At 34.2% G+C, this 25,303-nt stretch overlaps 2 protein-coding genes and 1 long non-coding RNA gene across 4 annotated transcripts; 1 reads left to right on the top strand and 2 right to left on the bottom strand.

Annotated features, from left to right (window-relative positions):
• Nucleotides 1-686: 686 nt before the first annotated feature.
• Nucleotides 687-7,513, bottom strand: RGLG3 (Copine (Calcium-dependent phospholipid-binding protein) family). The gene is made up of 12 exons (XM_086440056.1): nucleotides 7,357-7,513; nucleotides 5,649-5,813; nucleotides 4,855-4,939; nucleotides 4,626-4,766; nucleotides 4,413-4,526; nucleotides 3,784-3,881; nucleotides 3,597-3,673; nucleotides 3,266-3,371; nucleotides 1,772-1,899; nucleotides 1,549-1,684; nucleotides 1,388-1,444; nucleotides 687-914 (listed from the first exon to the last, which is right to left on the bottom strand). The coding sequence occupies exons 2-12, from the start codon at nucleotides 5,793-5,795 to the stop codon at nucleotides 831-833; spliced, it is 1,173 nt and encodes a 390-aa protein (XP_086296182.1). The 5' UTR covers nucleotides 5,796-5,813; nucleotides 7,357-7,513; the 3' UTR covers nucleotides 687-830.
• Nucleotides 7,514-13,175: 5,662 nt separating this feature from the next.
• On the bottom strand, nucleotides 13,176-23,827 carry LOC147404198 (putative methyltransferase PMT24). 2 transcript variants are annotated; one of them, XM_086440057.1, is made up of 10 exons: nucleotides 23,528-23,827; nucleotides 19,386-20,738; nucleotides 19,136-19,285; nucleotides 17,942-18,212; nucleotides 17,752-17,862; nucleotides 17,485-17,659; nucleotides 16,571-16,843; nucleotides 15,607-15,801; nucleotides 15,223-15,480; nucleotides 13,176-13,401 (listed from the first exon to the last, which is right to left on the bottom strand). In XM_086440057.1, exons 2-9 carry the CDS (start codon nucleotides 20,694-20,696, stop codon nucleotides 15,252-15,254), a joined length of 2,715 nt encoding a protein of 904 aa, XP_086296183.1. In that variant the 5' UTR covers nucleotides 20,697-20,738; nucleotides 23,528-23,827; the 3' UTR covers nucleotides 13,176-13,401; nucleotides 15,223-15,251. The 2 variants fall into 2 exon arrangements, with proteins under 2 accessions (XP_086296183.1, XP_086296184.1); XM_086440058.1 differs by having other exon boundaries at nucleotides 13,176-13,412.
• LOC147404199 (uncharacterized) lies at nucleotides 22,002-22,975 on the top strand. Its single transcript, XR_015177715.1, has 2 exons — nucleotides 22,002-22,772; nucleotides 22,907-22,975. It is a non-coding gene; the product is annotated as an uncharacterized LOC147404199 (long non-coding RNA).
• Nucleotides 23,828-25,303: the final 1,476 nt, after the last annotated feature.

The raw sequence follows: 25,303 nt of genomic DNA on the forward strand, positions 1-25,303 counted from the left end.
CAGATACCAAGTTGTCTCAAGTGAGTTTTACGATACGTTTGAGCCATCTCGTTCAAAAATTTGAAAAATGAACATGGGGTTTTAAATCTCATCCGAATATCTGACTTGTCTGTCTTGTCCATGTTATCGGGACGACTCAAGCGATACGTCTCAATCTCAGATGAGTTCTGAAACCATGGGATAGATGGGATTGGTTTGTAACATTTTGATCAATTAGATACTTGTAACTGGGTTTCTTGTTCTCGTTTCCTGAACAATAGTTATCAATGAAATTTTTTATCTTGTCAAAAAAAAAAAAGTTTACATCTGCATTGAGCATTACCTTTAGTTTGGTCTTACCATCCAAATTGTTTTGAGGCATTGTTTCAATCAACGAGAAAAGCTGAAAAGAAAACAAACTATTCATATTTTGTTATTGCTGTCAAAACATTCTTGAAGGACACAAAATTTTCAACCATGCTTACACTGAGTATTTTTAATGCAAATTATATACCTATTTAATTCCAAATAACACAGTTTCTTGTACTTTTCACTCTTGATTCAGAAATTTCTTGGTTGAAACATAAAAATCAAATACTGCGTAAAAATTACTGATCTAACATGCATTGCCAATAATGCTTAAATTTGATGTGTTGGTCACCAACTTCTGTGAAGCCTCAACTATGAGATAACTAGAAGGCAGATCAGGTAAAAAACAATACAAATGTTTTTATTTTTTAAAATTTAAAAACCCTAGTGTTTACAGTACTTCTATAATGCTGTCATTTATTTCTGTTACAAATGCAAACTTCCAAAACCTCTGGTAGGTTTCTGCCATCTTTCTTCTATTCTCAGTAAAAAATTCTCAGGCGTCTTGTTATAGGTGAGCGGCATATGGGGCATGTCGATATGTTATCACTGCATCCCTTGCAAGTCTTAAACAGAAAAAGAAAAAAAAAAGAAGCGAAAGATATTTAGGTGCCGTTCCCAAATATAAGGTTCAAAATTTACGAAGTCAAGATATTTCATTTTCTGAAAATTTCAAGGTACGATATGAACATAATATGCACACTTAATATTTCTAGGGAAAATAAACATGGGTAGGAAATTGGTTCATGGGAACCAAGAATTTTGAGGAAATTACACAATTTGTAGATTATAATTTTAAAACTTTTGTGGAAATGCAATATTAATATTTAAAAAAAAAAAAAAACCCATGAAACAAATTAAGATTTTGATTTTGTAGAAAATAAATGAAGGTACCTCTCTATGTCGGTACTTGGAGAAAGTGAAACTAGCTATTTGGGAAAGTTTTGGAAATTATTGAAATTTAATGCCTTGTATATGCAATTATCACACATTATATTTTTAAATAAACATAATGTACGATCATTACGGAAATGCTCACCAGATGGCCACATTCAAATGCCGTGTCCTTGGGATTTGTCAAGCAAATGGGACAGTCCTTCAACAAATAAACAAGCAAATTTCTCAATGTCATATGTGATATGTACCGATTTTGACACTAAGAAAATTGTAGCACAAGAAATAAAAATGTACCAAGTGTACCTGTTCCGTGGAGGTTGAATGCTCAATTGGTTCGAAGCTCAGCAAGTGCAGATTTGTTCTAGCTGCATTATCGTGCTCAATCACTTCTTGAGGAGGAGGAAGCACCTTTGTACGTGGCCTTTTAACTTCACCACTTCTGCATGAGTAGATTAGTTCACGGCTGAATGTCATCAAGAAACGTATTTGTAATAATTAATTAGATTAGCGGGATTATGGTCCTCACTCCGTAATCCTGAGGTTTTGGGTGGCTCTGTACTGAAATGGAATTTCCATGAGTGCAGCAAGAGCGAAGGCTGCTTCTTTTTTAGGCAAATCCTTGTTCTCAGACATAATCTTCGTGAAGTTGACAAACTGCAAAAGTGCTATTTTATCAGAAGAAAAGTAGCTGAACCCACGGGTCATTGTTCAAAGTTTCATGCTGTTTCGGTGGAAAATTCTGGTTTTGATCAAAGACTAGAATGAAAAAATTGACCCCACAAAACCCAAATGTTATGTGAATGTCAAGAAATGTTTTGGTCAAGATTGATTCGGTTTTTCTCATGATTGAAACAAGATATTAAAACTTGGCATAGGAAAAAACTCCAAATTTCATCTTCTAAAAAAATATAAAAAAAACTCCAAAATTCCTTATTAAGCTTAGACCAAAAAAGGGTAAGTGCTTTGATTTTCAGTGCAACGTTGTGCGATAAGCTTTTCTTTCCTTGAAATATCCTCCTGCTTCATTCATATAAAAGACCTGAACATGTCGCAAATGGAAGCAAAGTCAAAAGAATCCTCCTCTAGAACAGAATAGAGGAAGATGACCTGTATTGGTGTGAAAGATTATGTTTGTTAAAGATGCATGGTTTTAAAAGTCGGTTTAGCATCTCGTCTCATCGATGCCAAATACCGAGTCGTCTTGGACGAGTTTTCCGATATGTTAGAGACGTCTCGTTTAAAAATAAAAAAAATGAATGTGGGGTTTTAAATCTCGTACAAAAAATTGACTTGTCTATCCGTCTCGTCCATGCCAGATACCGAGATAACTCGGGTGATACATCTCGGTCTCGGATGAGTTTTGAAACCATGCAAAGAAGTGGTTAACTCTAATGACACTAAAGAACTTCGATCCATTCCAAAGAACAGGTCATCTTTACCTGTATTCTCCACTAGAAAATCTATCTGATTTTAATGGGATTAGGTTTTCATTTGAAAAGGTAGGGATTGTCGGATCTCAAAAAGTACGAGCGATTTTGGCGAATATGTGAAACAAAACTTGCCTTTGGACATACCTCAGAAGGTGGTCAGTTCACTTGGAAAAACAATTAAGATCAACCATAACAAAACATTAGAAGACATTGTGATACATTTATGGAACATTGTGATGCATTCAAAAGTTTGAGACGTATAGCAATATTTTATTCTGGGATGGAATACAAAACGTTCCAAAACTGACCATTTCTTTGAACCATTACCATATTATGATCACCCTACAGTACATTGTGCTTCATAAATGATGCAAATTTGTTGTTGTATTCAATCGAATGGATGAAAATAATATTTTAACGACATGGATCAATGGCCACATGGATCAAGATCATATATTTTTGGGTACGAAGAAAGACATTTGGTGTTGCCACAGGGGTGAAGTTAAAATGCTCGAGGTCACATTCATATATGCATGACTAAAGAATTAGAAACCCGAGCTGTTTTAAGTACCCAAGAAATTATTGTGCACCTGGAAGTTATCAAATACCCGGTGTGGAATATTATCGTCAAAGCGATGCATTGCATCCCAAGGCCCGTCCCCCACTCCAACAAAAATAATTGATAGAGGAAACTGGCTGAAATATAAAAAATATTAATGATAAGACGTGTGGAAAATATAATATAATGCAATTTGACAAATTACCAATATTTTGTTGACAACCATTTACCCCAAAAGACCGATCTGATGGGGAAGGCATAACTATGAATATAAGAGGGTCACAGGTCAAAGTGGCGCACGATACGTGAGCACGTGACACCCGAGAGTAGAGGCGGATAACACAACACTCAACATATCTTACCTAGCATTGACTATAGAATTTATAGTTGCTTGTTCTTGAGGACTAAACTTTCCGGGTGGTGTACCATCTCTTGTAACCTATGAATAATCGAAGTAAAAGAGAAAATAGAAGAGTATTAGCTATTTTTGCACGTAAAAAGAAAGAAAAAAAGAACCATAATAATTATTAAAAAAAAAAAATCTTCAACCTGCCCATCAGCAATAATAACAAGGACATGATATTGTCCATCACTTTTCTCTACGATGTCAATTGAAGCATCAATGAGAGGTGCAAAAGAGGTTGGACCTGGATATTAAGCCAGTGAAAATCAAACAAGGATAGGGATAAGAAAAGAGAGCTGCTATTGGCACCCCAACTTTTAGTACTTACACCCCTACTTCTTAAATTATTTATCGCAATGCATCCTAATTAAAGACTAAAACACACTCTTCAAATATTACAAGGGTTTGGCTCAAATTATAATCCCAACAGTACAAAACATAATAAGTCTCCTTCAGACAATTTTAGTAGTTGTTTTCAATTATGATTAAGCTCATATAAAATCCTAAATCCAAAAGATAGAAATCAAGTAAAAAAAAAAAAAAAAGCAATAGAGCTTCTATTGGCACCCCAATTTTTACTTATTCTCAATCATTCACTTTTTTTTTTAATTGGGGTGTAATAAGTAAAAGTTGGGGTGCCAATAGCAGCTCCAAAAGAAAATCATAGTGATTGTCAACTCACAAAAAATCTAGTTTCTTCTTAGCCAAGTCAAGGCAAAACCAACAATATACAACTGCAGAAAAAATATAAAAAAGGGAGAAAAAAATTGCAGACCTGACAACTTTAGATGTGGGACGATCTCTTTATATCGTTCAAGAACCGCTTTAAAACCATGACAGTATCTATGATTAGAGTAAAAGCTGAACACAGATTTATCATTTGTTGATGCTACATAAGAAAAAATAATTATGAATTTAGGATAACCAAATCAAGAAAAAAGTCATGCCATAGTTTTTCTTACAAGAAAATTTATGAAAGAAGACTAACCATCGCCGAATCCAAAACAAGGTATCAAATTGTCTTCATCAAATGGAGACAACGTATGCCCAATTATAGAAATTGCTTGTTCATACGGGTTGGGTGTGCTACCGATTTCATGAAGACTTCTCCTGTTAAATGATTGCTTACCTACAAATGTTGAAGGTAACGATTTAAGGCTCAAGTAGCAAACATAGAGATATAATTTTTAAGACATATAACAAACTAGTTATATCACCTGTCCATTCATTGCTCTTTGTGAAGTCGATACCGAGGATTAAATTTGATGATTCAAGGCCAGCGTCTCTCAACGCAGAAATAACCTGTACACATTCAGCATAAATACTAACAACATTCATTGAAAAGAAGGTAAAGGAAGCTGAATATCAACAATCGTACAAACAAACTTACTAGAATTTCACATTTTAAGGGAACACATACAAACACACACAAGGATAAATACATAAACACTAGCTCTAATAAATGTTGATTTTATGGCCAAAGAAGGCATTTTGATGAAATCGTATTATTTCCACAATGACTGAAGATATTGAAATACAACTAATGCACCGGGTCCTATAAGAAATCTATAGTTACTAGGATGGGTGACCTGCTGGGAAGTCATTGTGTTGCACCCCCCTCTAAACCGCTGAAAAAGAAAAAGACACTGAAACCGATACCTTAATATTCACGTATAAAGGCAAAAAAGTAGCATCGGGAGTCTTAAAACGGGTTGAGCATTTGAAGTTGGAAATATTTAATAGTTCCCATATGATAGTTAACTTGACACAAAAAATTATGAAAAAAGAAAATGTATATTTTGATAAGTAAAGAAAGAAAATTAGTTTGACAAATTAACAAATTTCCTCGCTTTGTGAATGATGCACCATAAATTGCATAATCGACAAACAAAGGAAATGAAATGGGCCGCATTAATACAACATTAGCGATAATTAAAATGGCCAAATAATTGCTTCTACCAAATTGAATTGATGAGGATAATCCAAAAGAAAATTAAGTTATGATCAATACCTCTTCAAGAGAGCTAAAATGATCAGCTATGAAGTGTGGTGGTTGCTTGTTTCGATAGCTAGGATCCATTGAACTCCCAGTATATAAATGAGGCTGCTGAAAGTTTTCATCATGAGAAGAATCATCCATCGATTCCCTATTCCCCATATCTAGAAGTTCTTTATCCTATGTATAAAGGTAAAACTTAAAGGTCCGGAAAAGAGTTGATCAAATTAGTTAAGTACAAAATAGCTGTAAAGATGATATATATATATAAAACCGTAAAGAACACTCACCTTCAATGTATGTTAATAACTGCTAATTTAGAGAATGTATGCATAAAGTATAGCTAAAAGAGATTTTTGGAGAATCCTTTGAAACATCATAGATTGGAACAATGAATTTTTCCGACTGAATCTTTTATGTGATTGTCCATCTCAAAAAATCACCATAGATGCTAAGCACAAAGCGCGGTTTAAGATATCAGTATTGTTCAATGTATCAATAAGGTTAAAAACAGGAGGGTATAACAGCCCTACAACCGTTGGAAAGATGTGATACATTAAACTAGACTAAGTTTTGATGCATAAGAAAGCAATCAAACTACCCATACAACCATTCAAAGACAACTATGAGAATAGAATTGCTAAAATATGTTTAATGATTCGATAAATTAAGATGAGAAACAATTAAAAAGGTGTTGGATACAATTGGCACACGTATGCCATCTCTTCTCAAGGGCACATATTATGAAGTTTTATTCTCTTTGCGGCACTTTGGGGAATATGGAAGGAAAGGAATAAAAGGGCGTTTTGCAGGGAGAAATTGGACCTCCAAGACATGGTTCTCTTTTCAGCCAAGACCTTATATTTCAGTAGAACTCATTGCATAGCGACTTCAGAGGAATGTCTTTTGAAGACTTTGTTTTTAGATGAGTGAGATTGATTCTTAGGGATGTATGGCTTGTTGAAATCTAGTTCTCCATATTTTGGTTAGGTTCTTATTATCGGGTAGTATCGATAGGTATAAATTTATTTTGGAGTCCATATCTATCAGATTGTAATTAACAGATCAAAATGAAAGAATGGAAATTTGATTGTGGTTTTACAGGTTGATCACTCTCAAAGTGGTCCAGGAGACCGATCCCATTATAGAGATCAAACTATCTACAATTTCCCCCAACATACACACACACACACACACACACACACACACAAACAATAATAAAAATTAAAAAATTAAAAAATTAAAAATCTCCAGCACTTCAAAGTTGAGCCTCCACAACCAAAATAAACAAACGGGTCATCTCCAATCAAACTATTCCTCCAAAAATATATATACTAAATCAGATTAAATTTGTAGGACTTATATAAAAAATTTAGAAAAAAAAGGGTATCTTTAATTTTCACTTCTACATATATATTTTTTGGTCAGGTCGAAATTAATCTCATTTTAAGTCCACTTTCAACATTTAAACCGTAATTCAAATCTCCAAATCAACCCAAACACATAAATAATCTTAACAAGAGGAAGATAATTCTTGGTGGAATAGAAATTAAAGACTTAACAACAATCAGAAAAAAGTTTAAGGGTCAGTTTGGATCATTCTTTTTTTGCACCATAATAAGAAGAGCTTTAAAAGTAACTTTTCTTTAGAACTATCCAAACAATCCCTTAAGCAAGCTTAAATGCCATATTAAAGAAGAAGAACAGAAGCAGAGAGTCTTACCAACTGAAAATTTTCGGATTTGCAGAGATGTGATTGTGTTCTCTAGCCAGACAGAGTCTTGTAGACTTCTTTGAAAAGTCCTCGTGATGAGCCATGCGCACCCTCTGTACACCACCGTTGACGTTTTTGTCTTGACCTGACTTTTCTTTTTTGAGTTTGCTTTCTGACTGGAATACTTTAACATGAACACCACGTTGTTATTGTTCTTTTTCTATGATGTTAATGGGCCGGGGTTGTCAATGGATCGGGTCGATATTGGATCAATGTCAAAGAGGATCAGATTGGATCTGAATCCGATCTGATAAGAACTAGTAGAATCCTTGCCAGATTGGGTTTTGGATCTCACTATTAAGATCTAAAACCAACAATACTCGAATTGGATCCAGATCGTATAAAATATATTTGATATACAAAATAAATTAAACTTTATATAATACAATATACATACTATGTCACTATTAATTCAATCCTGTAATGGATCATGACATGGTTGATCTAGAACCGATTCAATAGATAATCAAATTGGATGTTATCTAAAACCCAATACCTTGGTTAAGCTATGAAATTAATTGGATTTTGGGTAAATGAACCAATCCATTGACAGCAACAAAATAAAACCAACGCTAGTCGATCCAATTACACAAATCGGATCCAATACTACTCAGTGGGCCTATTTTCAATCCAAGCCTGAGCCACGTGTGCATGAGTTAGGTCTAAATTCTTATTCCTGCTAGGATGGGCCGAGTTTAACTCGATCCTGTTAGGTCTCTCAATGGATTGGATTGAAGTTGATCTAGGATCAATTGCATAAGGATCAAATTGGATCTTACTATTAGGATCTAAATCCTATAACAATCAGATTGGGTCCAAGCCAAATTAAATTGGATTTGATATAAAAAATATAAATAAATCCCATAACTAAAATAAAAGACACAATATGGTTTACATACCATATATCACACAATCCAATAGGTTATCAAATCAGCTCTTTATCGGAACCCAAATTTTCAATACAGAAAATAAGTGATTGGATTGGAGCGGATCGGATTTTTTATATGATCTGATCCATTGATGGATCTAGATATACGTAAAAAAAAACCCATGTTATAGGGTCCAAAATTTGGTCCCAAAAATTCTAATATAAATAAAAAAAATTCCATTTAAAAAATGATAGATTTTTTATTTGAAAAAAATGGAAGTAATTTAGCAATATTTTGTTAAACGAACTGATGATCATCAGACTAAAAATTTGTAGAATTAGTTAAACCATTGTTGAAGCCAAGTTCAATTTGGTTGATATTTATTGTGTAATTTAAAAAAATGTGTATGATATTTTTCTTATCATGAAAAAAGAAAGAATTTCAAAATAGTTTGCAAAAATAGGTGGTTCTTATGAAAACCCGGTTCGTTATGGCAAAAACCTGTTGGATCCGATTTAATCTCTGGTTCAGTCTGGTTTCTAAAACATTAAAAATATATATATATATATATATATATATCATTTATGAGATTTCCTCGGGATTCAAACCAACAAATCTAAAGGACTATCCAACGATCTTGAGCTAGGGATACTCAGCATTATTTTCCATTTTTAAATCAGATGACCTCACAAACAACCATTCGATTAGACCCAAATGTAAGATAGATTAGGTCAAATATGTGATTAATCGTAGCAACCTAAAAATTCTTATACACTTGTGATTGACATAGATAAGTTCAAAACCCAGGATTAAAAAATTCCTACAAAACACCACTCAGTCTGTTTTTAATTTAAGCCAAGATGGATCTAAATGAATGTGACAAGTGGAACGAAAAGGGATAGGGAGTAGAGTTGTTATATAACTCGTGAATGTAAAGAATTTGAACTCTTTCGCATTTGAATTTTGACTGAGTCAAAAAGTCAAAGGTTCAAGAACGCAATTCACAATTTTGTGTCAAAATGGAGGTTTTCTGTGAGTGGATCCCAAACCACACACGAAACTTATTTATTGAAACAAATCCCTTCTAACACCAAAGCAATCAATCTTAACAATCAAATTTCAAGAATATATTGCAAAACAAATACAAGTAATAATAAAGAGAATAGAATAACTATAACACAAGATATACGTGGTTCCCCCACACTGGAACTACATCCACGGGTAAGCCGATAAGTATAAATCTAGTACTCAAGAAAGAAATTATAAGAATTGAGGCTTATACTTAATTTCAAGTCTCTCCGATGGAATTTACCAAATCTTTACATCCAACTTTAGTAAGAACCCAAACAAGAAATCAACTCCACTCTCATGTCACAAACCTGCAACAACAATATATAGATCACACTTAAGAACCTTGAACTTTTATATCTTACAAGAGAAGAATAAATTTACATAGATACTCAATGTTTTCTCACACTCTCTAATAAAAGAGAAAAATCCCTTTTATGGACCATAACTATCATCTAGAGATCCCTTTTTTCTCATAAACTAATGAAATGACCATACCCAAAATACCCCAACATAAGGAAAAAAACCCATCACCTCAACAAATAAAAAAATGTGGTGATTTTATACCACCAAACCCAATAATTTCCAATTTGATAGAGAATCACCTACATGCCATTGACAAACCATCAAGCCTATATTGTCTTGAAACCTCGAGGAGCCGAGTTCCACTCCAACTTCTCTACTTGAACTGTATTCATTAGCATATATACTTAATTCTCTTGGTTCCAATATTTATTAATCGCACCATGCCTTCTTCTCTTATTTGGCCCAACCTTTGATGCCATAATCGAATTGGAAAGTCATCATTTCTCCCATCATATTTGTATCTCCAACCATCGTTTCTCTAACTAACTTGTTTAAGTTGCCAAACTATACACCATTGATGAAAACCAATGCTCATTTGGTGATCTTGAGAACTCCACCCCTACCTAATGAATTTGTAGCCATCCAAATCTAATTTGAAAAGAGAACTCAAACTCTTCTTTTAACTCCGACACATGTCTAACACCTTCTAGTGTTCTCATAATTCCATCAAACATTCTCAACCTTATCGTGTCAATTCCAACCGTTTTGCTAGTTAAGTTATTTCCCTTCAAAACTAAACCACCTTCACATAGTTCATATGAATTAAACCAAGACTGATGGGGGCACATGTATTGAATAACATCACTATCAATAATCCAATATTTAACTATGTGATTACCTCTAACCATGAACACTTCATCTTCCATAAATCTAAATGTAGACTTCTCAACTTGATTGACTTCTTTCTTTCCTTTAACACTTTGCTTATCGCTATCCATTTCTTTGTTAAAATTTGAATATTTACCTGATTCTTTTCTTTTCCAACAATCACTTTTTATGTGTCTCATTTTGCCACAATACCAACAACTTTCCATGTCAAAATGACCTTTAAATATTGATTGATGCTTGGATTTGCTTCTTGACATGTGAGCCTTTATATCTAGGTTTCCTGAACTTTCCAAGGATGCCTTCTTTCGATGCTCATCAACAAGTAATGCACTACACATCGCATCCAAGTTAAGAGCATCTTTTTTGTTACAATTCAAAATAGTGACCAAATTGTCATAAGACTTCGGCAACATGCATAACAAAGTCACCTCCTTGTCTTATATTTTCATTCTTACACTAATGCTTTCAAGTTGACAAATAATGTTGTTAAACTCATTTAGGTGTTCTAAGATATTTGTGTCTTCCTTCATTCTCATGGAATATAATTTTCTCTTCAAGAAAATTCGATTTGTTAGAGACTTGTTTTGATACAAACTTTTTAACTTCACCCATAAGTCTTTTGATTTTTTCCCTGACAATATTAAATAACACATCATTCACTGAATACAAACGAATGGTTGCCCGTGCCTCAAATCAAATTCTTCCCATCAAATTTCTCCACCTCAAATTGAATATTTGTTATTTTTCTTGCAAAAATCACTTACAAGCAATTTGTCAAACATCTTGCATCCACAACCCGGACACTATGATACCACATATTGTGGCTAGGTTCCAAATCACATACAGAAACTCGATTATTAAAATTAATCCCTTCTAACACCAAAACAATCAATCTCAACAATCAAACCTTAAGAATGTGTTGCAAAGCAAATGCAAGTAATAATAAAAGAGTAGAGAAATGAACACAACCACAACACAAGATATACCACGAGCAAGTCGGCAAGTAGAAATTCATTATTAAGGAAGAAATTACAAAAATTGAGGTTTATACTTAACTCTAACTCTCTCCGGTGGAACCCACAAAATCTCTACACCCAAATCTAATAAGAACCCAAACAAGAAATCAAACTCGCTCTCGCGTCACAAGCCCGCAACAACAATGTGTAGATTACCCTCGAGAATCTTGAACTTTTAAGTTTTACAAGAGAAGAACAAATTCACAATATCACATAGAGACTCAATGTTTTCTCACACCTTCTAACAAAATAGAAAAATCCCTTTTAAAGGAACCCCCTTTTATGGACCATAATTATCATCTAGGGAACCCTTTTGTTTCTCATAAGCTAATGAAAATACCATACCTAAAATTCTCCCACTTAAGTGGAAAAACCCATCACCTCAAAAAACAAAAGAGTGGTGATTTTATACTACAAAACCCAACATTTTCCTTACCACACTAAGGATTTGATGAAAAGGCCTTAATACAATGAATTGAGATAACATTGTGAACAGAGAACCATCGAATTTCCTCGACTATGTAATAGTTGTAGATCAAGAAAAAATCCTATATGGTTTTCTTTAAAAAGGATCAAGAATTTTGAAAGAATTTGTTGGGTTTAGTGATATAAAATCACTATTCTTTTTTATTTTTAATGGGTGATGAGCTTTTCCTCTTATGTAGGATATTTTTCTTGTCATTAACTTATGAGAAACAAAAGAGGGTCCCTAGATAATTGTTATTGTCCATAAAATGGGATTTCTTTAAAATGAGATTTTCTCTTTGTTGAGAGTTTCAGAAAGAATTAAATCTTTACGTGGATATTCTTTTTTTTTTTTGTGTAAAACATAGATGCTCAAGGTTCTTGAAGGTGATGTTCACATTGTAGTCACAGGCTTGTAACGACGGGAATGTGATTGATTTTTTATTTGGGTTCTTACTAGAATTGAGTGTAGAGATTTTGTGGATCTCATTGGAGAGTTGGAGGTAAGTGTAAACCTCCATACTTGTAATTTCTTCTTTGAGTAGTGAATTTCTACTTATCGACTTGCCAATGGATATAACACCATTGTGGGTGAACCACGTATATTTTGTGTTGTGGGTGTGTTCATTTCTCTACTCTATATATTATTACTTGTATTTACTTTGCAACATATTCTTAGGGTTTAATTGTTGAGATTAATTGTTTTGGTGTTAGAATGGATTAATTTCAATAATTGGATTTCCGTGTGTAACTTGGGATCTAACCACAACAAAATTAATGAATAATTTTTCTATATATTTAGCAAAAATTGTTGAATCAATCCTTCTAGTTTTATTTACGAAAAGGATCATATATTAGATTCATAATTATCTTTTCACGAAGATAAGTACCTGACAAGTGTTGTGGGAGGAAAAATTTCACCCTATGAAATAGCGACACATGGTACATAGAATTAAGGTTGGATGTTCGAAAGTTGGCCAATTGAAGGCCAACCATTTGAAGGTTAGATAATGAAAGTCGACCGATCAAACTAGAGATAAAAATTAAAACTAGGATTCCCTAAAAATCTTGAAGCATAATTGAAAGGAAAATACGTTATCAACCTTATGAAACGCAGCAAGAATAAAATAATGGAACTAGTGCTAAAATCAAGATATAATAGTCCATGCTTAAATTAAGATTAGAATCAGGGAGTGAAGATTATAACAACTCTACAAAAAGGTTTTGGATACTTAAAAAGATGTACAACTTCAACACGGGAATTCCTTCTATACACTTCTTTCTTGAGCTTTTGTTTGACTTGATTGTCGGACGTTTTGCAGGGATGCACGGGTCCACATTCAACCTCGATAGTAGTGGAGGTCGGATAAATCAAAATTTACCTACACAAATACTACATAAATCAAATAATCGTTTTAGTTAAAAGAAAATTTTATGAAATTAGATATATGACCACTTTTTTAAATATTTAAAAAAATGCTAAATCAATGGTTTTGACTAAATAAATAACTGTTTTAGTAATTTTGCAATATCTTTCTTCAACAACTGTAGACTTGTAGGAAGGAAAAAAGAAGAAGCAATGTTAAGGTGTGTATTTAGGTATATATTGGGGGTATTCAAACTGATGAGATACTTCTTTGACCGTGGTCTTCTTTGAGAGACTAGCAAAAAATTAAATGCATGTCTTCAATCACTAACAGAAAAATCTTGATTTTTCTTCTTCCCACAAAACTCAATTGACTTCAATTTTTAGAGTGATTTTTTGAAAAGGAAAATTTACCAAAATGATACAATTTTTGAACTTATTTATCAAAACGGTACATTGTACATCTTATTTTCAAAAATAATAATTTACCTTTTTTGAAAATATTTTACTTTATCAAAATGATAAATTACCGTTTTCGAAAACATTTTATCTTATCAAAATGGTAAAAACAGTATTTAATGCAAAAATGCCCTTTTTATAAAATAATATACACATCCCCCACTTTAAGTAAACAGATAGAAATATAACTATCATAGTATAGTGATGTTTCCCTTCAAGATTTAATTTATTTCTTCATTCTGTACTAAAACAATTATATTTCTATCTGTTTACTTAAACAGGGATACACATATTGTTTTATAAAATGGGTATTTTTGGCATTAAACACTGTTTTGGTAAAATAAAATATTTTCAAAAACGGTAATTTACCATTTTGATAATTTTTCAATATTCGGTGCATGTTTTGGTAAATTTGCCCCTTTTTTTTAACCTCTTCGACCGTATATTCCACAATGCTCATCACATCATATCACAAAGATTCGTTCAAAGATTGACCTCATTTTGCACTTTTCTGACTTGGAGGTGTGTATGAATTATGAATGTTTTTCATCGAGCTAGGAGTGAAAAGCATCTATGGTTCTGTGCACACCTCCACGTCAGGAAAGTGCGAAATGAGGTCACTCCAGCACGACTCTTTGAAGAAATTATGGATTTCAAAATTTCCTTTTCTATTAGATGTATATTTAGGGGGTACGCCTTGAATCTGGCACACAATCAATTCATCAGTACTGCTGATAAAAAGAAATGTCATTAGTACATTTCATTGCTTGATCAGCCAAAAAAATAATCCCCGGACATTTCAGACTTTGCGCAGAATATATATAAAATCAAGGTCTCCTTGATCCTGATAAAGTAAATTAATAATAAAAAAAAATAGTGAATGTGTTGAGAATTTCTAAGGTATATAAGGGCTTTTCCTCTTCAAGAATGCATAGATTTCCATTTGATTCTGAATGGGATTTTACAGTCAAAACTCTGGGTTACCCCATTTGAAAGAAACTAAACAAAGGAATTTGAACTAGTGGTGATTTGTAAGAGAATATGATGCATGAGATACAATGTATCTCATCACAAAAGGAAGGCAGTGATGGAAAATAATTAATGTAGTAATATCAATTAGGATATTCTACATTAGGAATATTAATAAAGTGGAATATTTATATATTATGTTAATTTCCATATCTTGGTTGATGTAATGTAATCTCTATAAATACCCTAGTAGGGTTTATGTAATATTCATCCAAGAATTGTCAAAAAATTTCAGAATTCCACACTTGAAAAAAAAGAAAAAAAAAATTTGAATAATACATGGAATAAGAGGAAATTACAATGATCAGAAATTGATATTAGGAAACAAAACAAAGTGACAAAAGAATACCTAATCTTCATGATTTGGGAGTAGTAAGCTTAAGCAATGGCCGATATGATTGTCTCTACCTCTTTGGGTCGCCACATACTCTTCTGCACACATAGCAAACTCTCATTGTTCTTCGAGAAAGTCAATCGGATCTCCCACTGCAATGACCTCGCCATGTTCTCCACCTCACCGATGGTCTCAACATTGTCACGGACAATTAACTTTCCTTCTGGCCTAAGTATCCGGTCAACTTCTGCAAACACCGCCACTAAGTTGCATCTGCAGCCAAAAACCAATCCCCCGGAATAAGACCATAATATAAAGAAAAATGAACAAACAGTACTACCATAAAGTAAACAAATGAAGTGCGAGCATTTCTTTTATTGAGAATATAAGTTATCAAACCTCTTCTTGAGCTTAGAGAAGATATGATCAGCATGAAGAAGGTCGTAGGATCTTGGGTAGGTGCTAAAAGATTCACACCAATCATGATAGATACCAAACATACCCCGTTCATAAATTATGGGAAGCGTGTCTGGCGAATCAATTGTGACCACATTCATGACCCACACGTTCAAATCTTTCAGAGCTGCTGCGAAACTGTATACACAGCCGTGAGAAAGCACAATTAGAGTAGCAATAAGTGAGAATAAAGATAATTTACTTGATTTTCAACTGTAAAGGATTTATATGGCAAAAGATAAAGAAGAGCAAAATTCATGACATTTGAGAGAGAAAGATGTGAATTTGGAGGTCCCTGTTTTATACAATTACAAAGAAAATAAAAAAACAAACCAAAGAACATGAAGATTTATGTGGTTCAGCAACGATGCATATGTCCACGGATATATCCTATCTTCTTCACTAAGAAATCAAAGGAAAATAATACAAAAAAAAAAAAAAAAAAACCCAGGGTTTTAGTCCCAAACCCAAGCCCTGAAACCCTTGTACAACCATCTCCCTTTCTCTCAAAAGAAAACCCTAATCCTCATAAAAAATATCCAATAACATTATATTTAGAGGGTTCCAAAAGAGGAACTTATCCTAACCATTGGATTAAAGCTTAATCTAACGGCCGAGATAAAAGACACAAAATGTCTAACGACTATAAATACCCACAAATTTATAGCTCCAAGTCTATATATTTGCTTGTATGGTATGAAATGTCTTGAAAAACAATGATTCAGATTCATGGTAAGGGTTTGATAATATTTCCTTTATCCTGGCTTAGGACCACAATGCAAACCTAATGCTCACACATTCTAATCTTAACTAACGAATACCTAACATCACTAAATTATGCAAAATCAGTGACTATCAATAATACTCTGAGCATTTAGATTGAGAGCCACAAATTAATTTTGCTTACCCTCCATAGACAGATCTCATGTCCATAACATTCCTCACTGTAGACCAGTTGATTCCCATCCCAGTCAGGTATGACTTGGTCACAACACGTTTCCAATGCTCGTAATCCACAGTGAAATCCTCTGGAGCTGGTTTGCCATAAACTCCAACCTGAGAACTCTTCAACCAATAAGGTGATTTCTCCACCCTTTCGGGCCATTGCTCTGGCAATTGGGACCCACGCTCAGATGCATCTACTGGCAATTTGTGCATGCATGCCTGCAATGGCACATTCCTACAACCAAATAAAGAAGTGCCAGGAAGCTTTAAGGATTAACACTTAAAAATGAATTTAACAGAGAATCAAGATCAGGTAAGGTGTCCTGTTCCTATTGTTAACCAACCAACTACTCCAAAAGAATGATCTGTCGGAGAGGGAGAGAACTATGAACATAAGAGGGTCACGGGGCTTAACTGTGGTATGACACATTCCAGAGTGGAGGAACATATACACTCAACACCTATAGAATAGGAACAATGTCTATGTGACACGTTTTGGTTGGAATGAAAACGCAACAGGCTCTTAACCAAACCATTTTCTACATGGCATGCAGCCCGATGTGTTTAATCTCCAATTGAAACATGCCACTTGGATACCATACATTGCTATAGGTGTTGTTTATGGCCCTAATCTCAGGTTACTTTTCGTGGAGGTATGCAGGTTTCGGATTTGTGGGCCGTGGATCTAGGCAATTTTTCCAAACCACGTAATATCTCGTCTCTTGTGTGTTTGGTGTTCTTTCTTCTCTTTTGAATAGATTTCTTTGTGTTCATCGTCTGATTCGTAAGGTATTTGGGTGCTTCTGCACAACAATAGGAATGGGACATCGGTCTGGATCACTACTCTTTAACATAATCCTCTAACAAAAAAGATACCAGGCTGCATTTGGATCATCAGATTCTTGGCACAGTGGAGGCTCATTTTCTGGTCTTTTATCGTAGCATTCGTTAGATAAAGGTTTCCTGTATATTGCTGCACCCACTTTGTCGACTGTATCATTTTTAATCACCAATAGTTCCCAGCACATCTTCTTTGTGAGTTCAGACATGGCTGCAGTTAATTTCCATAACAAGCATATTTATTAGAACCGATACACCAATTCTCTCTTAAACACATAGTGACTTCATAAGGAAGTAATCTACCTTTCCAGATCTCAACATCTTCTTCAAGTCTCTGATAAACTGGAGTTGCGGACCACACAAAGTAACCACCGGGTCGCAACACACGATTCAGCTCTAAGAGAAGTTTACCACCTGAATATTTTAAATTACATGAGTTCCCAGAACAAAATAAAATGGAAAATTATAATAATATTTGTAATATTGAAAATACCTTCAACATGCCAGGGCACCCTACATCTTGCACAGTGAACAAGATCAAAAACCCTACCAGGGAAGGGTAATCTCTTGGTACCCATCACAGCTGATATAGCTGGTATACCCCTTTCAAGTGCAAATTGCACCTGAGCTTCATGTTCATCCTTGGGAGCAAATGACATGGTAAGGACATCTTTATCAAAGAGATATCCCCCAAAACTGGCCACACCACATCCGACATCCAGTATTACACGGGTCCGTTTCCCCCATGCTATATCAGACACAGCCTGCAGAGAAGACCATGTACATCCATGTTGCGCATAAATTTTAGTAAGACAGTGTTGAGCAGAGTTCTTGTTTGGAGGATAAAATCACAAACTAGTCAGAAAGCAGATTGTAGGAACAAGAGAAGAAACTCTCATGATGGCAGACATGTATTTATCTGAGTGAGGAACTAAATGCATAGACTACGGATTGAAGAGAAAGAAGCAAATCTTAAATAAATAAAATAGAGTAAATGGTCTGACAAATAATGCCACGAGTACATATCCTTCTTTTATAATAAGTGATTAAATTGCCATTTAGATTTGTCCTATCAGCAGAGTGAGTTCAACTAAATTTTATTTGTGCTAGGAAACCCTCTCCCATTTAACGGGGAAAAAAAAACAATTTAGCATTTTGAACTCTTAAATTGAAAATATTTCAGAATGGTCAAAGTTCGTTCTCATAATTTTAAGACTAGCACCAGATTACAATTTTTTTTATAAGAATATCAACATATTCTAAATGCATTTTTTTCTTTACTTTAGAATACTCTATGAAAAAAGGAAAATTCAATATGATCTTTGTATCGTACCAACATGATAAGACACTGATGCCGTAACTGGATGATACATGGATACTTGTTCACTATTCTTACACTAAAAAAAATCATTTTCCACTTATTTATTATTATTATTATTCTTTTTCTTTTTTTTTTTAGGGTAGGGGGGGGGGGGGACGGATTTAAATCCACGACCTCAGATTTTCATAGCAAAAGATTATTATCACTTCTTATTGTACTATTAGTTATTTTCTTGACTCTTTATCATTTTTTTTTGTTTGCCACGTCGACAAGAATATGTTACTCTATTACAAGTATCATTACAAAAACTTTATAATATTAAAAAAGGTAGAAAGAGAAGGGGATGGGAAAGTAAGAAGCACTTACGTCCTGAATGAACTCGATGTAATGAAGGGCGCCATACTTGAACTGTGTTCCACCACCAGGAAATGTAAGGTATTCACCACTAACTTTAACCCAATTTTGATGGCCTTTTACCTCTGCAAGCTTGGTGTGAGGAACATTATAATACCATATCTGCAAGAGATACAAGCAATAAAAATCCCTCTCAATGAAATGAAACTACAAAGAAAAATGATTTATCAATTGAACGCAAAAGGGTACATAAGTGGTCTACCTTTTCCCTGCTTTTGGGCCACTCAATGGACCGTTTGTATCCTTCAGGAAGAGAAACAAGGCAGGTGGGGGCTTCTTCAGGACAATGCCTTTCTCGATGTTCATAGTGCTTAGTACTCCGGAGGCTCTTAATGGCTTGCAAATTGTCAAGGCAAGGGATGTAATCTTGTCCGGCGGTGACATTACAAACCTTCCAGCTGTACACATAAGAACCATCCTCTTTGCTCCCAACAGACTGTTGAGCTTCCTTTTCATTCTTTGACTCTGTGGCCTGAGTCGACCACGCCCCATTTTGAGTGGTAGTCTCATTTAGAATCTCTGACTGGGCAGCATCAGGAAAGACCTCATTGGAAGCCTGGTCTTTCGCATGGCCATCTGTATTGTTATCACCGTAGCTTCCAGATGGTTTCTCTTGGCTTTCTTCAATCTGACCCTCATCTTTACCGTCCTGTTTTGTTTCACCCGAGCTCTCCTCCGATTCTGATTTCTTCTGAGTCTCTGATTCAGATTTCTTTTCATCTGAACTCTCCTCTGATTCTGATTTCTTCTGAGTCTCCCACGATTCAGATTTCTTGTCGTCTGAACTCTCCTCTGATTCTGGTTTCTTCTGAGTCTCCCACGATTCAGATTTCTTGTCGTCCGAACTCTCCTCTGATTCTGATTTCTTCTGAGTCTCCTCCAATTCATTCTTTTTGTCATCTGAGCTCTCCTCTGATTCTGTTTTCTTCTCAGTCTCCCCCGATTCAGATTTATTGTCACCCGAACTCTCATCAGATTCCACTTGTCCATTAGCATTCATTTCACCACCGATTGTTTTACTTTCTCCATCTTCTGAATTAGACTCCCCATTCTCTCCCTTGAATTCCCCACCTTCTCCCTTCCCATTCCTGTCATTTTCACTCTCCGTTTTTGATGTACCATCTGAGTTGATCTTTTCATCCCTGGGCTTCCCCCCTTCCTGGTTTTCTTCAGAGTTATTTTCTGTTGTTTGCAGAGATACTTGTTGATCCTCTTGGACATCAGTGTTAGTATTGCTGTTAGTGTTGGTGTCTCCTCTCGTTGCATCTTCAGGTAAATTCCCAGGACCATCATCAAACTGTTGCGTTTCAGTATCAATTGCTTCTTGTTTCATCTCTGTTTTGCTCTCCTCCTGAGAAGGCAAGTCTACATTTTGCACAGGAACTACAGACGAAGATGTCATCATCCAAACACCAACCAAGCAAAGAGCAACAAATACAACCATAGTGACTGTTGAACAGTAGGATGAGGCTGACCTCCTACTATCCGTTCGGGCATGTTTACTAAATGCCATTTTTGTTTCTTTACATGAAAATTATCCCTCAAAAGTTCATTCCTGAAGTAAGGGAAAAAAGAAAGAAAAGAGAAGAAAATTAGATACATTCAACAGAAATATCTTCTGTCTTCATTGCATTCCCAATTCAACACATCTAATACAGTTGTAACAGAATCACAACTAGAAATTAACAGCTCTCTATCATAACAAGAAAGAAAGAAAAAAAAAATTATATTTATCATGAACATTTGAGGCCGGTTGGGGTGCCATTTTTAGCATTCTCAATTCAACATATTACATATCTAACAAACTTGTAATAAGATCACAAGTAGAATTAACAGCTCTCTATGATAACAAGAAATATATATATATATAAAGAACAGTTAAGGCTTGTTGGGATGCCATTTTTGCAACAAGAAAGAACTCCATAAAAAATGGGGATTAAATCTGATATGTAGGAAAGCTAAACCCGAAAACAGTGACAAAAAATCACTAATCTAGAGAGGAAAGTGTAAAAAAAAAGAAAAAAGAAAAGAAGCTATTCCACTAAAAAAACAGAATAAATAAGCAGCTGTCACAGCAATATGAAAATGGTCTTTTGTTCCTCCATACTCAATCAAATCCTCTTTTTTGACGATTGAATCCAACTTTATAGTTGAAATTATAACAGAGAAGAGCTTAGAATAGAGATCTAACAAGTACAGCTATATAGTCGGTTTTTATGAGCCAAATGAAACAAATTCATCAACCAAATCACACAAAGAAGGCGCATTTAATATTCAAATCTTTGTTTGAAGCAATAGAACAGAAAGAAGTTTTAAATTAGAAATAAAAGATATACAACAAAATGAACCCCAAATAGAATTCTGAAGTCAGAATTAACGCCGGGTATGTTTGGTAACACTTCTGAAGTCTGAAGTCTGAAGTCTGAAGTCTGAAATCTGAAGTCTGAAATCTGAAATCTGGAATCTTATTCTGGAAAAGTTGTTTGTTTATAATTTTAAGAGCTTCTGGTTACAAATAGAATTTTAAAACATAATGGTCATTTTGACAACATTACCCTTTTATAATTTTAATAAATTATTAATAAAAAAACATAACATATTGTTATCCTTTTATAGACCCATTTACAACAATACTTCTCAAAACTAACATCTTCGGTGGATAAAATTTATATCACTTTTGAGAGGTTTTCTAATTCAAAATTTAACCGTACGAGTGTATACACAATTTTCTCTAAAACAACAACCAAGCCTTACCTTAAAGATTTTCAGGTTGGATAAACGAATTTTATTCCTCGATTTTTCTGAAACCTCCCCCACTTTGAGGGGATACAACTAAGAAGATTACAATATCCTCAAAAAATCAAACGATTTCAAAATGCTATCAAACAGGGCATTCGACTTTAAAAAGCGCCTTCTAGACGCAAACACAGTAGAAGTCGCATTTAAAAAGGGTATCAAACAGCCACTTTGATATTGTACTATTCATTGTTCAAATCCGATAAAATAATAACATGATCAACAAAGGGATATTTTCAAAATTTCACAAGTCATTATAAAAGTCAGAAGTCAAATTGAAAAAGTATGATATATGATAAAGCCAATAAACAGCTTTAAAAAAAAAAAAACATAAAACTCGTGCCATCTGTGTATATAAACTGATCTATCTCTAATATACCCTCTCTCTATTCTTCTCTTCATCTCTCTCTCTCTCTCTCTTTCTCTCTCTCTCTCCCCACTCTTCTCGTCTTTCTCTCATGCGATTTAGGGGTGAAATCTTTCTGATCTTAGCCGGGAAAGCTTGATTTACCTGTGTTTGTGAAGAAATCAGTTGTTCTGATAGTCTTTCTTCTTTAGTTCTCACTTTGATTCCAAAGAACTGAAATTTTAGGTTATCTAACTATAAGAGAGAATCCTAGATTTTAAACCTAGAAATCTGACCTGGGTTTCTCTTTCTACAGTGGTTTTATCTAGAATCCGATCGGAGTGATATGACCCACAAACCTTAATCCCGAAATTTCAATAAAACCAGTCAAGTATTGTTATCTTGACAGCCGAGTTGGAGAGGAAGGAGATGAAGAAGAGAGAGGAGGTAAGGGTTTTTTAGGTAAAAATAAATTTTTTAGAATTCAGAACTACCCTCCAGCGACTTTCTATCGCTGAATTTTTTTCGCTGAAATCAACTTCTTATTCTGAAATCTGAAATTTAACAAGCATGTTTCACAGATCTGAAGTCTGAATTTGAATGGTGGACCACCTCCATTCAGACTTCAGAAGTGTTGCCAAACACACACTTAGAAAAACAGTTGTTTTATAAAGCTGAGAACGCCACAACCTTCTAAGCCATACAATCAAAGAATTCAAACCAGAAATCAGCTCAAGAAATTCGAATCAATTCAGATCTAAATCAGCTTCCCACAAAAAAACACTAGAATTAAAATTACAAAACCAGAACCGAATGAACACATCAAAGCACATTAGATCTTCGTCAAATTCACCTAAATGGAGAGATTTCAACATTTTTCATCCAATAATTAAGAAAACAGAAGCATTTTCAGCTTAAAAACAAGAAACAAGCATGAAATCCACAAAAAAAATTAAAATCAAAATTACAAAACCAGAACCAAACGAACGCATCAATGCACATTAGATCTACGTCAAGTTCACCAAAATATAGAGAGATTTCCACATTTTTCATCTAAATATTAAGAAAACACAAGCACATTCAGCTCAAAAACAAGAAACAAACAAGAAAACCTCATTACATATCTGTAGAGACTTATACAAGATAAATGTAGAACAAATAGATCGAAAATGAGGTGATCGAATTGGTGAGAATCGACGCACCTCTATTGGCAGAGAATCGTTTTAGATCTGAAAAGGCTTTCTTCTTCGACCCACTTTCCTTCTGTTTCTATGAAAAGAGGAGGTTGCGAGAGAACATGAGAGAGAGAGAGAGAGAGAATGTAGCAGAGGAGGAAGTGACTTAGTTATATTGGTTTATTATAATTTTATGAATTAATCATCATTTAAGAGAGAGAGAGAGAGAGGGAAGACCACAAGGACGCCGTAATACCAGTGAGATGTAGTGAAGGTGAAGAGAAGGAGACACGACGCGGATTTTACAGCTTGGACAGGGGATAGTTTCGTAATAAATTGAGAATGAATGGTTAGCCTTTTAATAATATTTGAAATTTTACTCAAGGATCGTTGAACCACATACATCATGTCATCGTCAACACCACAACCCTACAAATTTCACCAAACAAAACTCAGATTCTAACAAATAAATAAAAATCATTTTTAGGGTTTGATTGTAAAAAAAAGCATCTAGCGTTATCTGTGCACCTCCACGTCAGAAATGTAAGAAGTGCAGCAAATCGTATGTCACCCTAGCATTAGTGAAATGACAAATGAACTATTTAAAATTAAATTCAACGGTGAAAAATTATTTTATTTTAGGAAAATGCTGGAATGACACAGCATATTTATGCGATTCTCACAAGTGTGACGTGGGATGTGCATATAATCATAGATGTATTTTCTCGCGATACGAGTAAAAACCATCTACAGTTATGTATGCATGTCCATGTCAAAATTGTGAGAATCACAGTAAATCCTATGTCACCCCAGCACGACTTTATTTTAATATTGTTTACTTATTAATCCTTTACATTGCTGTGATATCAAATCATGCTTGTGGATACCATAAGGTGATCTTGTTCGGAAACTTTCCTTACGGAGGAAAGTAATTTTCATCACAATACAAGGTACTTGTTAAGATAAAGATAAGTGCATTTTTGGTAGCATTTTTTTTAGGGAACTTTAGGTAGGTAAAATAGATTTTGAAGGTGTATATAATGAATCTTAACATAGTTATACGTCTTGCATAGACCTAAGGACTATGTAGAGCCTCGACGACTGAGTCTCTCATTTGAGCCATGTGGACTACTACATAGATCCAAATGACACCTCTGTCTTCTCCAATTAAGGATTTAGGTTAGGTCCATTTGTAGAAAAAAATAGTTATAAATAAAAATAATTTTTTTATTCAATCTAAGACTTTGAAAATGGATGATCATTGAGTTCAGAAAAAGCTTTGAAGCGGAAACCCGCTTTAAAATTTTAAAGAAATCCTCTCCATTGGATTCCATGTGGCATTTCAAAGGAGATATTTAAAAATTTGGCGGAAATGTAAGGTCAAGAAATAAATAGAAAATGCCATGTGTTTTATAAGGAAGAGGGTTCCTTCGAAATTTGAAGCGGGTTGGCTGCTTCAAAGTTAGACTCGTTGAGTTCACAAATTTAAAATAAAAATTCAATGGTGAAAACGATTTGTTTTTTAATTTTTTTTTTTCAGGACTCTTAGAAGAATTTTATGCTCTATAAACATGTGGCACCCGATTAGGTTTTTAAGTGCATGTGGACATGTGACCAGTCCATATAGATAGGTGATCTTGGAGTTCATGTAACCCCATCTCTTATAAATATATCTACATTTACATAGTTAAAATTCTAATATTTTTTTTTGTTATAAATTGGACTAATACATTTTTAGTTGTAATATCTTATTTTATATATATTATAGATATTTAATTATTAAAAAATAATTATTTTATATTG

The sequence above is a fragment of the Akebia trifoliata genome, chromosome 4 (assembly GCF_017979445.1).
Source record: "Akebia trifoliata isolate Shusen 1 chromosome 4, ASM1797944v1, whole genome shotgun sequence".
NCBI lineage: Eukaryota > Viridiplantae > Streptophyta > Magnoliopsida > Ranunculales > Lardizabalaceae > Akebia > Akebia trifoliata.

Bases quoted from the DNA above. Each gene is read 5' to 3' on its own strand.
- RGLG3 (XM_086440056.1), bottom strand. From the start codon at position 5,795: ATGGGGAATAGGGAATCGATGGATGATTCTTCTCATGATGAAAACTTT. The intron at 4,527-4,625 runs GTTAGTCTTCTT...TTTCTTATGTAG, and splicing joins TTGTTTTGGATTCGGCGATG to CATCAACAAATGATAAATCT. The intron at 3,372-3,596 runs GTAAGATATGTT...TTTATATTTCAG, and splicing joins AATTCTATAGTCAATGCTAG to CCAGTTTCCTCTATCAATTA.
- LOC147404198 (XM_086440057.1), bottom strand. From the start codon at position 20,696: ATGGCATTTAGTAAACATGCCCGAACGGATAGTAGGAGGTCAGCCTCA. The intron at 19,286-19,385 runs GTAGACCACTTA...TATCTCTTGCAG, and splicing joins GGCCCAAAAGCAGGGAAAAG to ATATGGTATTATAATGTTCC. The intron at 16,844-17,484 runs GTATCTTTTTTG...ATTTGGTTGTAG, and splicing joins GATGATCCAAATGCAGCCTG to GAATGTGCCATTGCAGGCAT.